Consider the following 15,385-nt stretch of genomic DNA (forward strand, 5'->3'; position numbering starts at 1 on the left):
AGGCGTGTCTGAAATTCGCTGGCTGCCAGACAGCTGTCTGCTTGTCTCTCCAGTAGAGCTGTGACCTGCTCCCAGGTGCCTTTCTCCACCCCATCACCTGGTTGGTTTGTGGGGTGCTGGGATCAAATCCAGGGTCTTGTCCGCTCCAGGTACCTCCCTGCCACTGAGCGGCCCCGCCCCACGGCCCTGCCCCATTTCTGAGAGTGCCCTTCCACTTGAACTTCATGCTCCTGCAAATGAAGTTGGAGAGGGATCTGGAGCTGCCTTGTGACCACTTGCCCCTGCCCAGCTCTGGGTTGCAGGGGATGCGGTCACATCTCTGCATGACGCCCCACTTCCCTACTTCAAGAGCTGAACACCGTCTCCTGAGCCGAGGCCTCCTGCATGCTGCCGCCGGCCTCCGCCACCCACAGTGGGGCTCTCCTTGAATCTGACAGGGCTGTGATGTCAGAACGTGAGGGCTGTGGAGGGCCTGGAGGCAGGGGGCCTGCGCTGGCCTTGCCTCCTGAGCAGGTGCTCTCCGGTCCTCTACAGGCATGCTGCCGGGACCCCCGGCAGCTGGCTGAGCTCACGTGAGGGGGAGAAGAGGAAGTGAGGTGTGTGGCCCCGGGGTGCTCAAGGAGTGATGGACCTTGTCCTTCAGGCTGGAAGCAGACACAGGGTGGGGCCTGGAACAGTCTTGAAATGATGTAAGGTCTATGGTTTCCACCATGACGCTGTGGCAGAGGAGCCTGGCTCTGCCAGTCACACTGCTTCACCTCCAGACAGCTTCCTCCACTCAAGGATGCAGCCGCCATTGTGTAAGCACGATGGGCAGGGTGGATCTGAGGTCTACAACCCCTCCCTGCCTGGGGCACGGTGGACTGTGCGGGTCTGACCCCCAGAAGAGCAGGTGAATCTTCCTCATCGAGAGCCCACATGCCAGGGACATGGCTGGCGCTGGGGACGGAGGGTGACGGCCGTTGGCTGGGCCTGAGGCATGCTGGGCCTGCTCCCTCCCACTGGCCTGCTCAGTACCTTAGGGCTGATGCAACAAGATGCCACAGACGACTGGACATCAGTGCACAATAGGACTCGACTTCTCGTGGTTCAGAAGGCTGATGATCCAACACTGCGGTCCTGCAGACCCAGTATCTGTAAAGGGCTCTCTTCCTGTTGAATTCCCGCACTGTCTGCCCCTTACAAGGAGCCCAATCTCCGGGGCCCACTCTGACTTCACCTACTCTAAGCACCTTCCACAGGCCCCTCCTCCTAACGCCATCCCACGGGGTCAGCATCTCAACACGTGAACCTGAAGAGGACAGTCAACCACAGTGCTGCCACGAGGACAGAGGCCACAGATGCAGCACCCCATCCAAGGGCTGCGGGGCGAGCCGTCCCCAGTGCTGCCTCGGGTGGAAGTTCTCCAACATCACATCGCACATGCCCCAGGGCTGCAGAGCAGTCCAGTCAGGGCAGCTGCACTAGGAGTCACAGCTTCCCCATTAGACTCCGGTGCCTCCTCCCTCTCGAGTCCAGTGCTGCAGACACCAGCCCAGAAACCAGGCCCGACTCAGTGGACAGGCGGCGACCGAGGACGCCGACTCCTGAATCCTCTCAGGAGGGAATGGGGAGGCTGGTGCTGCTCTGGCACTGCTGAGGACACTGTGGGTCTGCCACCATCCCGACTATCAGGAGAGGGGGTCGGGCTGGGCAAGGAGGTCTCCAGGAAGTGGCCTTGAGGATCTGGAGGTGACAGGGAGGGTGCCTGCACCAGCAACACCTACGGGGGTGGGCATGTCACCCAGGATGGGCAGCTGCCCCGAGCGCCCTCCCACTGGTGCAGGATGGAGGGACTCAAGCACACAGGTCCTAAACTCAGGGGAGCCTGGGGGTGAGGGCAGGGGGAAACCTGTGGGGAACCGATGGGACGGCAGAACCCATCAACCAGCCCATCAACCTGCAGGGATGCTCAGTCATGGTTCACAGCTAAGAAGGGGAAGGCACGCAAATGGGGCCACAGATCACACCACTCAAGACCACTGGGGAAAGGGAAGGGGCAGAAATGACCCCACCAGCTCTGGTCTGCTCTGGCACAGTAGTCCACCATGGGAAAGATGCTGAGGGTACAATGCTGGGCCACGTGAGCTTTGAAGAAACTGGTTACAGCTGTCCAGAGAGCATGGAAGCAGCCGAGGCAAGAGCCCATGCCAGGCGCCAGGACCCAGTGGTCAGCGGTAAGCAGTGGCCCTGCGCCTCTCTCAGCACACGCCTCTGGCATTCCCTTACAAAGTCTGTACCCAACTCTCCAGTGACAAGCCCGTGAGGAAGCTGCCAACAGGTCTTCAAAGGAGAGGACGGGAGAGAGCAAGGGTCCAAACCAAAGGAAGCTGGCCCCTGCAGCTGGTTCTGGAAGGAGGGGTGCCCTTTGGCTACACAGCACCCCTACAGGACAGAAGCAGGTCATGAGGGTGAGAACGATGTTCTGGGATGTAGTCTACAGGGCACAAATCACCTGTAGGCACTCTGGGAGGGCTGGCAGGAGGGCGCACATTCTCTTGGTAGGTTCAAAATTTGGCGCTGCCAGCAACAGGTGTGATTCCTGCCTTCAACCTGCAGTGCCTCAAGTCTCCACTGTGAGCCAGCAATGGCACAACGCAGATGCACAGGTGTCCCCCACATGCACAAGGAAACAGCATGATGGCAACACAACACAAGGCAACAGGGCCCCAAAAATCAGCAACACAACTTCAAAACTATCTGGTTTTTATAATCTCCACACATGCTTTGAAGAAGTACACGTTTGGGCTGGGGATACAGCTGTTGGTAGAGTGCTTGCCTTGCAGGCACAAGGCCCTGGGTTCAATCCCCAGCACCGCAAAAAAAAAAAAAAAAGAAATACACTCTACAGCGCAGTGCTACATCGACGATGACGACGGCCTGTGTCTGGACAAACCAAAAACGACCCACTCCCTAAGTCCCTCGGCTCTCATGGACCCAGCAGATTCTCCTAGTGGAGTACGTAAGGAACGCTGGGATGAAACCGTGCCGACTCAGCTGCCGGGATGGGAATCAAGAAGGAACGGAGCTCAAGGGCGAAGAGTGAGCATGGAACACCCACCTCACGTACAACACGAGCAGCGGATGCAGTGGACAGGCCTCTGGAGTCACAGCCAGGCAGCCCAGTGCTGCTAAAGGTAAAACTGCAGATGGGCTAAGGCTGGGGTGACCACGTCCTAAGTCGACCTCCATAATACCCACCGGTACAAGCTGGGCCTTCCCCAAGAGCATCGCTGACCTAGCAACAGCAAGGACGAAAGCTTCCACACTGCTGGAACCTATTCTGCTGGCCTCAGTGGCTGTGTGGAAATCTGAGACTAATCTCTGAATGCCTGACAGAGACTGGTTCACTGAAGGGCTCTAACTGAAATTCTGGGGTGCGGGGTGCAGACTTTGTAGTGGCCTCTGAGCCAAAGGCTAAAAACAACACAGTTCTGTGGTCCCTGGGGGACACAAGAGGGTCTGGCCAGGCAGCCCTAACTGCACAGTGAGGCCTGGGCCTGCAGGCAACAAGGGACACTGCAGAGTCCTGCTGTCGAGCATGATCCTGGCTGAAGTAGGCATGTGCCAATGGGGTGATGTGTGGCCAGAGGGCACTTGAGGCCAGGAACTAAGTCACTGCTCTCAGACTCCAGACTGGGGGTCCACCCAGCACATGAACAACTGCCAGCCAGCAGAGCCAGCCTCCTGAGCACGGGAGGTGCTGCCTGCTGTGGGCCTGCACAGTGCTCTTCTCTGCTAGGACAGACACGCCTCTACCCAACACAACAAGGTTTGCCAGGCAACACAAGATGCAGGATCCACCCAGCCTGGCCGTTTCAACTAGAGGCAGCTTGGGTATGCTTAAGGTTGGATGGACTCTTCCCGAAGGTCTCCTATCAGATGACATAGCAAACCACATAGGTAACATCAATCAACCGAATACACAGGCCTGAGTCCTTCTGAGTAACAGACAATGTGTGGGGGCACCACCCCCTGGGGGAGCTCTCTTGCCCAGAGGGCAGTCTGTGTCCCAGGACTGAGCACACATTCCAGGGGCCAAATGGGTGCAATGACAGACATCAGTTGTCACCGGCTGTGGATGAGCAGGGCAAGTTGGGGTGGGCTGTGGCCTTGCACCCACCAGGGCGATCCTGGAGGGCCTCGAGCTTCACTGCAGCCCTCAGCTGTAGCTGCCTCCTGAAGGCGGAGTGCAGCGCGTGCAGCTGCCCCACCTCCTGCGAGCTGAAGCAGGGCTGCTGCTCGGCAAAGTGCACGAGTGCCTGGAAGGCTGAGGCTGCCTGCTCCCAGGCCACCCGGGCCTCGGCCTCCTCCCCAGCCTCGGTCTCCACCTGGCCTGGGTCCCCATCAGCCTCAGCCAGCAGCGCAGCAGCGGGCGCCTCCTCCACTGCCCTCCCGGTGCCGGGCAGAGGCCGGCGGCCCGGGCAGAAGGGGCCCTCCCTCGCAAGCTCGAGGATGTGAGCGAAGGCCTTGTTGTGCGGCTTGGTGCTGCAGCACTCGGCCTCCTCTTCCTCCTCGCCCTCGGAAGAGCCTCCGGCAAACGTGACTGAGGGCCACAGCTTCCTCCAGGCCCTCCTGAAGACATGGCCGGGCACGGCGTTCCAGGCACAGGCCACGCTGAGTATGGCATCGTTCATGCTATACCGCGGGTGGAAGCCCTGCAGGCTCACGGGAGGGTTGATAAAGTGCCTCATGAAGTCCCTTCGGATGCCCTGCTCCATGGGCTGGATCAACGAGGTCACACTGGCAGGCAAGAAGATGGTGAGAATGTTATCAGACGCCAGCTCGGCCTCCTGGGGGTGGGCCCGGGAGTTGTCCAGCAACAGAATGGCCTTGCTGTCTTCAGGCAAACCTATCGTTCTAAAGTGTTCTCTCACCGAGGGGACAAAGATACGATGGAACCAATCTGAGAAGATCTCCTTGTCCACCCAGGCATTACCCTGGGCCTTGTAGGCCACAGGCAGGTGCTGGATGCCTGTGAAAGCCCGGGGACCGCGGCACTTCCCGATGGCCAAGGGCTTGATTCTATGGGAACCTGTGGCATTGGCGCACATCAGGACTGTTAGTCTGTCCTTGCCCTGCTTGAGGCCGGGCACTACCCCACCATCTGGGCTGGGGTTTGGCAAGCACCGCCAGAAGAGGCCAGTCTCATCGGCGCTGTAAACTTGCTCAGGAGACAGCCCATGCTCAGCGGTCAAGCTCCTGAAGAAGCCACAGAACTGCTCAGCCGCCTGGTGGTCAGCCACCTGCTTCTCACTGGATGCATCTAGCTTTTTAATGCCATGCCTGGCCTTAAAGCGCCAAAGCCACCCTCCAGAAAACACGCAGGGCTCAGTCAGCCGCATCTGCTCATAGAAGTCCTTGGCCTTCTCAATAAGCATGGGGCCGGACACGGGGACGCCCTCAGCCCGCTTCACCAGGAACCACTCATACAGCACCCGGTCCAGGTGCTCGAGCTTGGGTGTGTGCAGCGTGCGCCGCTGCTCCAGCGCCTGGTTGGAGTCAGAATTGGCGAAGAACCGGAGCAGCTGGGCCTTGTGGGCCTTGATGTCGTACAGGGTGGACATGCCCACGTTGTACTCCTGCATTAGCGCCTTCCTGCTCTCACCCCGCTCCAGGCGTGTGCAGATGTCAATCTTCTCCTTCAGGGTCAGCACCACCCGCTTCCGCTTTCCCCCTCTGCCCTTCACAGCAGCCTGCTTAGAGGCCATGGGAGGGGAAGACTGGCCTGCTGCCTCTCCTTCCCACCTTGGCTCCCCTCCGCGCCTCAGGTTCTCCTCTCCTCTCTACTAATCCTGGGCTCAAGCCCAGTACTTCCTTGGCTCGACCCTCTACCTGCAGCAGCTTCTTGCCTCAGCTTCCCCTAGGCATCCAGGTTCTGGACTGCTCAGGCATCAGCTTCTGACAAAGTGGTCAGCTGCTGGTCCTCTCTGCAGGGGAAATGTCCAGAATCAGTCTGCCGCAGACTGCTTGGTGTGGCTGGATCCTTGGCCTTTGTCTCAGGGACAGTGGCAGAACTTCCTCAAACAATGCCTGGCCTCAGGTTAATGAAGGTTTTGTGGTATAAGTGAGGTGCTTTTCTCCAGGGTCCACAATGGTGTCTTAACCACAGTGCTTCAGGAACTAAAAAGCAGATAAGAAAGAAAACTGTTACGGAGAGTGCCTGGGTCATATCTGAGCACATCATCACTACTTAGAACCACCAGGAAGCTTCATCTGAAACAAGTGCCCTGTTTGCTACGACAGTCCTGACACCCCCTCACTCCCTCTGGGAGTACTCAGCCTCAGCCCTTCCTTCTCCACTGTCAAGGGGAGGGCCTGCAGACCAGAGAGGTCGCAGCACCACAATCCTGCTCCATGATGAAAAGGATTCACAAAGGAACTCCTGAGGGCTCCACCCTCCACCTCCCTCCCAAGCCCATACATGGACTGCTTCGTCCAACTTCCTGCAGTCCAAGGAGGGCTACTTAGAGGTGCAACATAAAACACGCAGCCCCTAAGGCCACAACTCAAGGGTACAGAGACACCAGGCTTGCCACAGTCACCTCTAAGCAAGTCCTTCCCCATCTGAGTTGGCCTCCTGGTCTGCTCCTGGTAGTACTGGTGCTTTTGCGCAGTAGAGTGTGAGTGTGCACCCTGCCTCGCACAGCACACACGGCACCTAGGCGCCTCTCACTGTGGAACAGGTGGCAATCAAGGCTGTAGTCCAGCCTCAGGAGGATTTCTAAAATGAAACTGGGGGAGATGTGGAATCACACAGGAACCTGAGGGGCCGACAAATTTCTGGAGGAGGCTCAGCACCAGATATGGGCTATCATGAATGTTTCTTGGTGCGAGGTGTGCAGAAGTGTGCAGGCGATACAAGGTGGCTGAAAACACTGCTGTCTGGTTTGCAAGACAAAATGCTTCCTTCAGAAATGAAATTCAGGTACACTTCTGGAACTTTAAGCTCAAGGCAACAAGGCATGGCAAGAGATATTCAGGTGGCGTCTAGCCTTGCAACTTCAAAGGAAGCGCTGACACCATGAGGCCAGTGACCAAGGACTTCAAGTATTCGCCTGAGTCCAAGGGTGGGCAACACACTGGGGGCTGCGGACAGGACAGGGCTGAGGCAGGAGAGGGCCTCATGCACACTCAGATCCCGTCCTGCGTGTGCGGAAGCACACTGCCTTAGAAAAGGGCCCGAGGCTTTCAGGCCGAGGATGTTAAGAAAGGTCCTTCCGCCGACGGACTGTGCTTGTCTGCCGGCAAAGGCGGAATCGGGGAGAAAGATGCGAAAGACGAGTATCCTGGAGACGGGGCAGGAGAGGAACGGAGTCCCGGGAGGATGGCGCGCGGGACAGACTGCGGCGAGGGCCGCGGAGGCGGCCGAGGGGCACTGCTCGTCCCGAGAGGCTCGGGTGAGAGCGACTGCATCGCGGGACCACGACCGGGAGCAACTCCGGGCGTGCGAGGCAAGCAGCGGCGAAGCCCCATTCGGGCTCCGGGCGCGGCCCGGCCGGCGGGGGCGCCAACCCAGCTGGGCACGCCGGGAGCGCTCGGGGGTCGCGCAGACCCGGTCCCGGGACGGCGGCGGGAGGCAGGCCCGGGCTCGCGAGCCGCGAGGACGCCGCGGCCGCCCCGCCCCGCCGGCCGCCCGCACCCGGGCCCACTCACCTGTGTCCGGGCCGCCGCGGTCGGCCGGAAGTGCCGCCACACCGCTCTCTCCAGCCCGCTCCTCGCCGCTCCCCAGCCACTTCCGGGACGCTCTAGGCAGGCGGAGGACTCGTCCTCTCGGTGGCCCTCCAAGGGGTGCCAGCGGGACTGGAAGCACCTGGCGCAGGGGTGCTGCAGGGCGGCACGCGGGCTGGGTTTACCGGGTGCTGCCGGCCCCGCGCTGTGCGAGGCTTGTTGGGGCCGCTGTTGCTAGGCCAGGTCTGCCGCAACGTGGCCTCCCCACAGTGGCATCCCGCTCAGCCTCTTTCTTAGCTGGAGCCTCATCCGTGGCTCACGTAGGTGATTTTGAGGATGAGATTTGAAACAGGTGAGCTGGAGAGGCTTCTCTGAGATTTGGGCTGGTATTGGTGGGGACTCGAGGATCTCCAGCTGTTTTGCGGGGGGACTGTTGGGCTGAATGATGCCCCAGAGGGTGCCCACATCCTAATCCCCAGAACCTATGTGTACGTGGCCTGGCCTGCCAGAGGAGACTTGGCAGATGCGACTAAGGTTCCTGAGATGGCAGGTTATTCTAAGGCCCAGTGTAATCCCAAGGGTCCTGTAAGAGGGAGCAAGAAGGTCAGGTGGGAGAAGACAGTGTGGCCATGAAGGCAGAGAGATCACCGCAGGGACAGGTGAGCCCTGTGTTTTGATGGCAGAGCCTCAGAGTGCCAGGGGAGGGGGGCCTTCTAGAGGCTGGGAAAGCCAGAAACAGATTCTGTTGGGGTGCACCCGTGACGCCTGGAGCTTAGCATCGAGACTCAGCTCAGACGCTGACCTCTTGCTTTGGCTGCTGCACGGGGAGCCACCCTGCAACTCACCAGTAATCCCGGACCCAGCAGCCATCCTGTGGTCAGGAGTTGCATGCTGGAGGTGAAAGTTTGACGGGGGAAGAAACAGTGAGACCATGGCTCTGATTTATGGTGCCACAGCCACCACAGAAGCACATAGAGACGGGTAACTCGTCCTTAATTCACATTCCTTCCTTGGCCCAGCCCTACCACCAACCTGATTCTCTTTCCTTGCCTCCCCTGGTGGTCCCCACCTGTTGGCTCCCTACCCACTCGTTCTCCCAGGTGGTCTCCATTATCAGGGCCTTAATACCAAGGAAGGCTGGCTGCTCGAGTCATCTCTTGCCAGGAACCCCCCCTGAAATCCGAACTGCTGTTTCCTATCCAGCACTGCTGCACGGCTTTCTGGGAGGCACTTCAACCAGCGTTTCTAGAACAGACCCTGCTGCTGTCTTTGCTGCACGCACAGCACTCCCTGTCTCCACAAGGCACTCCACCTTCTCACTCCAGCCAGAAAGCTCGGGGTCACCCCAGGCACGCATCCCACAGACAGGAATGCGGATGGGCCCAGCCTGTGGTCTGTGCTTAGCCCGGCAGTTGTCTTACTAACACACACACCGCTCTTTTCTTTGTCCTTTGTCCCACTGTCAGCTTCTGGCTGCTCCAGAGGGAACCACCCCGAAACTCAGTGGCTTGACAGGAGCTGTTCCTAGAATTAAGTGTACCTGACAGGAAGAGACCCCAGACACCACCCCCCCTCCCAGGGCTTCCAAGGAGAGCCTGGTGCCCAGGCTGGTTGGCCTACCTGTGGGTCTCTGCTGCCGCCTAGTGGGCCCAGAAGGAAATGCACCTCCCAGACCCACTGTGCTGGAAGAGTGGGCATGGAACTGGGTCCTTGGGGGTCACTCCAGGACCCCTGGGCCTCATTTGGAGGACTGAGTTCACTCTGGCAGTGGGGAGGGGGTTTGGAAAGACAGGAAGAGAAGGGCACTGATGTCCACTGGGGCCTGGCACTGAGCACTCTCCTCCACTGGCCACCCCCCAGTTCACAGGGTCAAGCCCTCAGACCACTGCCACAGCCTCCTTGCTGACCACCTCCTATCCCCCTCACAGCCAGAGTGGCCTTGGAGAGGTCGGTCTGGTCAGATCATTCCTCCCTCCCTGAAAAAAGCCTGGGTCCTTGAGGCCAAGTGGTCTAGTCTCCCCAGTCCTCTCCCAAGCCCTGGGTCTTCCCCTCCTTCAGCCCTTTGCCTGGAGGTGGGCCTGGACAAAGTGCCCCTTGCTCTAGCTCTGGAGGCCTCAGGTGGGGAAATCACCAGCCAGTCCTCCCTCCAGGAGGGTCACAGGGATACCCATCTCCCACAGCAAAGAGGGGACTGAGGACACTCAGGGCCAGACGGCAGAGAAAGGAAACTGTCCTGGGTGGGTGTGGGTCTAAGGGTTGGGGGTGCAGTTGGACAGGAGGGAAGGTTGGTTTGGGGCCAGGCCCTCTGGGAAGTAGAGGTAGGTGGAATGGCAGGGGGGTAGGTCACAGGATGAGGGCAGGGCCTGTGGGGCCCTCAGCTGCCCAGTCTGCTGCCCATGGGTCTCTTGCCCCACACCCACATCTGCATACAGGCTCACGTCCCACGCGCACACAGTCCACAAACGGCAGCACACATCAGACCCCACGCCCAGAGTTCTCAAGACACAGCCTTCTCTTCCAGGACCAAGGCTCCAAGGCCCAGTGCTCTGGCTGCGCACAGGCCCTGCTCCCGACAGGCAGTCTTCCACGGGAAAAGACCTGCGGTGGTGTAAATGGAGGTCGGTTCTTTTCGCAATTAACATTGCTGTCTTATCTTTAAAAAACTAGCTCTGCACGAAATAAACAATACAAAATGTGTTCAGCAGGCGTCTGAGTGGGAGCTTCCGCTGGAAGAGGGGTCTGTTGGCAAGACCTCTGTGAGGGGTTCACACTAGGAAGCAGCAGCTCCTGTGGCATGTGAGCAGGCAGGATCCTCAGGGAGCCCAGGAGGGTTGAGCTGCGGTGTCTGGGCGGGTCAGGTAGGGCAAAAAGAACAGGAAAATCTGGAGTCCCAGGAACTGGCTAGACAACAGGGGACAGAGGCAAGCAGTGAGTCATGTTGAGGCCACATCTGGACCCCATCCACTCATGGAGGGGGTCATACCCTTCTGCAACAAGCCTTCCCAGGAAGAAGGACCACCAGAGGATCCAGCTCAGTTTGGCTCGGGGGCTGTGTTTGGTGTGTGCCTGAAGTGTGAACAGAGGGCAGGCATCAGTGTGTGTACGTGATCCTGGCTTATTTGGGGACCAGGGCCAGAGTTCAGAGTGAGGTCTCAGTGCTGGGCTGAGGTCAGGGTGGGGCTATACGGAAACTGTGGCTATGGTTTTCAGTTTGGGCTGTGGCTACGAGGCCACCCTCAGACCAGAGCTCTCACCCTTGGCACTACTGACATCTGGGGCAGGGCTCCAGAGAGGGGAGTGGCCGTCCCATGCATAGCAGGATGCTGAGCAGATCCCGGGCCTGGGCCCACTCGACCCAATGCCAGCAGCACCTCTGGTTGGGACAACCCAAACAGCCCGCAGGCGATGCTAAACAAACACGGGTGCAGAAACGTGGCCCGAGAACCACGCCCTCACTGACCCGCTGCGCGTCACATCCAGTCAGCAAACATTTACACACCTGAAAACGCCGGGAATGAGTGCTCCAGGCCAGTGCAGTGCCGGGCGCCACCAGTGCAGAGACAGATAAGGAAGGCCCTGTCTAGGGCAGCCAGGGTCCCAGTGGGCTGGGGTTGGTGGGAGAACTGGGCAGGTGAGCAGCCACGTTGAGAACAGCCTTGAAGAGCTGACTTCCTCCTGCATGTGGCACCTGCTGAGCTGACAGACCTGCGGGCTGGAGGACAAGTTCAGAGAGAGCGTTCAAGATGAGCGCAGAGGGCAGGAGGGGGTCCTGGGGATGCCGCACTCCGCCTGTGTGACCCTGAGCCAAGTCCTGCCCCCACTGAGTCTCAGGTTCCTCACTGTAGAAGAGAATGTTCTGGGAGAAGAGACTGACCCAGGGGTGCTATATAGTTGGGCAGGGAGCCCCAGAGGGCCTGGGACTGCCTGGCTCAGTGGCAGCCGTGGCCTTCTGGGTATGGCAGAGTGCTGGAGGATCCAGGGCTTACGTCACCTCACCCCAAGGCTCTGGTGGCTCCTGTGAGCTGCTGGGCTCCAGGACCGCAGGATGCATGTGCCCTTGGCCTTCCTGAGCCACTCAGGAGTCCTGGGGGTTGGGCTGATTCCCTGAAACCTGCTTACCACCCAAGCACGCCCCAGGGCCTTTCCAGGGAAGGGAGAGGAGGAAGGCCTGGCAGTCATCAGCAGGGACAAGAGGGTATCAGAGGACAAGGGGCTCTCCCCGAGCCCTGGACAGCTGAGCGGTGCCCATGGCTGAAACTTCTATTCACAGGCATTGGCTGGAGCAACAGTGTGCCCAAAGGGGTCACAGGAGCATGGCAGAGGAACCATGAATCACCCCAATGCCAACAGCAGCAGGAAGCTACTGGTGCCCTGGGCCTGGAAAGACAAAGAGAAGGAACAGTGACCAGAGGCTGGCTGGGGAAGCTGACCCACAGAACCTGGGGCCTCTCCCACAGGGACACAGCCCTGCCACCACAGCACCACAGTCAGGGTGCTGGAGAGGGAGAGTGGGCCAGAGCAGGGTCAGGGTGAGTCTGGGTGGCTGCACACGACTGGCTGGTGCCCACTCCTCAGGCCGCCTCTCTGTGTTCCCCAACTTCCTCGCCCCTGAGTTCCAAGCTGTGGATCAAGTATGGTCCTGCTGGGAAAGCCCAGGACTCCCGAGCTCCCCACTGGCCTCCAGACCCCCTCCCCAGAGAAGGCAACTCCGCAACTGCCCCGGCCCCGGAACGTCCACTTAGCAGCCGCCCTTCCCAGCTGCAGATCTGTCTAGGATGCTTGGATCAAGGCCTCTGTCGCCCCACGGACTGTGAGTCTCAGGAGGTGCCTGTGAAGCCCATGGCCAGACATCTGGCTGAAGGACTGGGGAGAGGATGGCCTCCAGGAAGGCTGCCCTGTTCTGGCCTCCCGCTGTGAGGCATGAGGCATAATCTGGGGCCTGAGGACTTCTCAGCCCTCATCTTGGGCGACAGCTAACAAACAGCCTCCTCAGGTAGAATGGCCCCACCCTGGGCAGGCTCTGTCCTCCAAAGGCAGCAAGAAGGACAAAGGGAGTGGGAGGGGCCACCTGGGAGGGCCCAGATTGGAATCTGCCCAGCCCTGACCCTCACTGGTTCCAAGGAACCCGTCACTGTGGGCCCACAGAGCCTCCCCTGCCTGTTGGAGTCATATAAAGCCTCCCTAAAGCCTGTGTCACCCTGCCCACTGGTGACCATGAAGGCTGTCCTCCTTACCTTGTTGGCCATTGACTTGGCCCTGCAGCCAGGTGAGGCCTCAACCAGCCATGGGGCAGAACTGAGGGAAGGGTCATGGGGTGGCCAGAGGGGTCCCTGGGGGCAGACGGGAGGAGGAGGAAGGCAGAGAAAGAGGGGGCAGGTGGGAGGAAGGAGGGGTGTCTGCCCACCCGGCGCCTTGGCCCCTGGAGGGTGGCTGGCACACCTGGGAGCCGGGACAACTCACCCTGCAGCCCGCAGGGTTGGAGGGCAGGGCCTGGCTCTCAGAAGAGAAGCCAAGTGGATGGTGGGCAGCGATGCTGACCCACAGTCCTGGGAGGCACGGGGGCAAAGGTCTCAAGCTGAGCAGGGAAAGAAGGAGGACTAGAATGAGGAGGGGTGCGGGGGTGGCCCTGAGAGATGACCCCAGGGTCCCCAGGCCAGCTCTGACTTTCGCTGCCTCCGGTGGGAACAGCATGTGTCCAGGCGGAGGGTCCAAGGGGATGGTTTGGCTGTCCTGCCCTGCTGTGGCTGGGCAAGTCACTAGCCCTCGAAGACTTCAGTGTCCTCTTCTGGAAAGTGTGGGCAGAGGCCTGTCCCCGAGGCCACCAGGGAACTAAGCAGGACAACATTCTGAGGGCACCCAGAGTATGGCTGGGGAGAAGCTTGGACCTGTCGTCTACGGCGACTTAGAACCAGCTACTTTATCAGCTTTGAAGGGGGGACACCCTAGCAGCTGGGATCACCAGACCCAGGGAGGGCAGTCCCGGCTAAGGTCCCTGTGGTCACACAGCACCAAGAGGCCTGGGAGGAGCTGTGGCCTAGGAAAGTCAGGGAAGGGTCTCCATACCCCCCCACCCCCGCTCCTCCCAGTGCCCAGCTGGGCCTATCAGACAGGGCTAGCCAGGCCACACTGGGGCTTGTCATCTCTGCCCTCCAGGGAGCACAACCTGGTAAGGAAGCCTTCAGTCCCTCACCATGGGCTGCGGTATGGGGTCAGCAGGGGAGTGGGTACCGCTCCCGCAGGGCCCAGCATGCACAGGACCTTCTGAAGGGTGTCGCAGCTCTCAGTGGGCCCAGGGCCCTGCACCCCTCTCCACTCTGGTGGGGAGGCAGGCTGGGAGGGCAGCCTCTGACTTCCGCCCCACAGGCAGCACCCTGCAGTGCTACTCCTGCAAGGCCCAGGTGAGCAACCAGGACTGCCGGAACGTGCAGAACTGCACCCAGGCCCAGACCCAGTGCAGGACTGAGCGCATCCGTGAGTGCCACCTGTCCCGCTCCCTCCCCACCACTGGAGGGACTGGGGACCTGGGCTGGGTCTCCACCACTGTTCAGCCTCTACCCACCTGACCATCTATCCAAATGTGCCCACCCAGCTTTCCGTCCATCACCCCCCCAGACCCCCACCCATCACCCCTCATCACCCCAACACATGTCCCCACCCCTGTCCTGCACTCGCCCACTCCCTCAGTCCGTCTGGTGGTACCTGGACGCGGACAAGACCAGGGCCCTGGCCTCGTGCCCCTGGTAGCCTTGAGACAGCTTGGGGCGGCTGTGGAGCTGCAGTTAGGGTCAGCACTGGCCCTCCCCCAGCCGTCACCATGCCCCTCCAGGTGCAGTGGGGCTCCTGACGGTCATCAGTAAGGGCTGCAGCTCCGACTGTGTAGAAGACACGGAGAACTACTATGTGGGCAAGAAGAACGTCACGTGCTGTTCCACCGACCTCTGCAATGCCAGCGGGGGCCACAGACTGCAGCCAGCCACTGCCCTGGGGCTGCTCACCACACTCAGCAGCCTGCTGCTGTGGGGCCCTGGCCAGCTGTAGGCTCTAGGAGGTCCTGCAGCCAATGCTGTCCCTGGCGTCACGACCTGACAAAGATCTGACCCTCCCCCTGCCCCCCACCTCCCATTACTCCCTCCAGGATGCCTGACTGCTGGTGTCCACCTGCCCAGCAGGCTGGGGTGTGGTGTCTTGGAACAGCCTGCAGCTGGCCCCTCTGCCACGGGCCTCTGGCGGCCACTGTTTCCACAATCCCCTTCACCCAGAGGTGCCTCTTCCTCCAGGAAGCCTTCTCTGCCCTCTTCTCCAGGAGTTGAGCCAGGGCCCTGCAAAGGCTGAGATGAGAGACAGGGTGGAAGTGGTTGGAAGGACTGCAAGCCCTGGGAGTCTAGATGTGGTCTAGTGGGGGGAGAGAGGGACCACCCTGGGACAGAAGCCCTGGCACATAGTATGCCCTTAATAAACGTCTCATGGGTAAGCTGGAGAGAGCCTGTGTCCTTACGCAGCTCAGGTCCAAGACTAGGCTGTGTCTGGGCTCCACCGAGGTCATGTCTGTGGTTGTGGCTGTGCCTTGCCTGAGAGGGCTAGCACTCAGGCCTTGGCAGGAGCAGACGCGGTGCCCAGAAGAGAGGAGGTCCACAGGAGGCAAGAGGGCACCTCTCAGGGCTCTTGGTTGGCCTTT

General features: G+C 60.2%; 2 protein-coding genes and 1 long non-coding RNA gene across 4 annotated transcripts; 1 reads left to right on the plus strand and 2 right to left on the minus strand.

The window, feature by feature from the left end:
• Positions 1 to 3,653: 3,653 nt before the first annotated feature.
• JRK (Jrk helix-turn-helix protein) lies at positions 3,654 to 9,092 on the minus strand. Of its 2 annotated transcripts, none has more exons than XM_079153907.1 (2): positions 7,696 to 9,092; positions 3,654 to 6,162 (listed from the first exon to the last, which is right to left on the minus strand). In XM_079153907.1, exon 2 carries the CDS (start codon positions 5,748 to 5,750, stop codon positions 4,101 to 4,103), a length of 1,650 nt encoding a protein of 549 aa, XP_079010033.1. In that variant the 5' UTR covers positions 5,751 to 6,162; positions 7,696 to 9,092; the 3' UTR covers positions 3,654 to 4,100. The 2 variants fall into 2 exon arrangements, with proteins under 2 accessions (XP_079010033.1, XP_079010034.1); XM_079153908.1 differs by lacking the exon at positions 7,696 to 9,092 and adding an exon at positions 6,585 to 7,687.
• A 670-nt stretch (positions 9,093 to 9,762) lies between these two features.
• On the minus strand, positions 9,763 to 11,978 carry LOC306669931. Its single transcript, XR_013766246.1, has 3 exons — positions 11,830 to 11,978; positions 11,208 to 11,422; positions 9,763 to 10,611 (listed from the first exon to the last, which is right to left on the minus strand). It is a non-coding gene; the product is annotated as an uncharacterized lncRNA (long non-coding RNA).
• A 730-nt stretch (positions 11,979 to 12,708) lies between these two features.
• PSCA (prostate stem cell antigen) lies at positions 12,709 to 14,869 on the plus strand (the record flags this gene model as incomplete). The annotated part of the gene is made up of 3 exons (XM_079153979.1): positions 12,709 to 12,976; positions 14,074 to 14,181; positions 14,537 to 14,869. 3 exons carry the CDS (start codon positions 12,709 to 12,711, stop codon positions 14,746 to 14,748), a joined length of 588 nt encoding a protein of 195 aa, XP_079010105.1. The 3' UTR covers positions 14,749 to 14,869.
• Positions 14,870 to 15,385: the final 516 nt, after the last annotated feature.

This window comes from Sciurus vulgaris (genome assembly GCF_902686455.1).
Source record: "Sciurus vulgaris genome assembly, chromosome: 1".
NCBI lineage: Eukaryota > Metazoa > Chordata > Mammalia > Rodentia > Sciuridae > Sciurus > Sciurus vulgaris.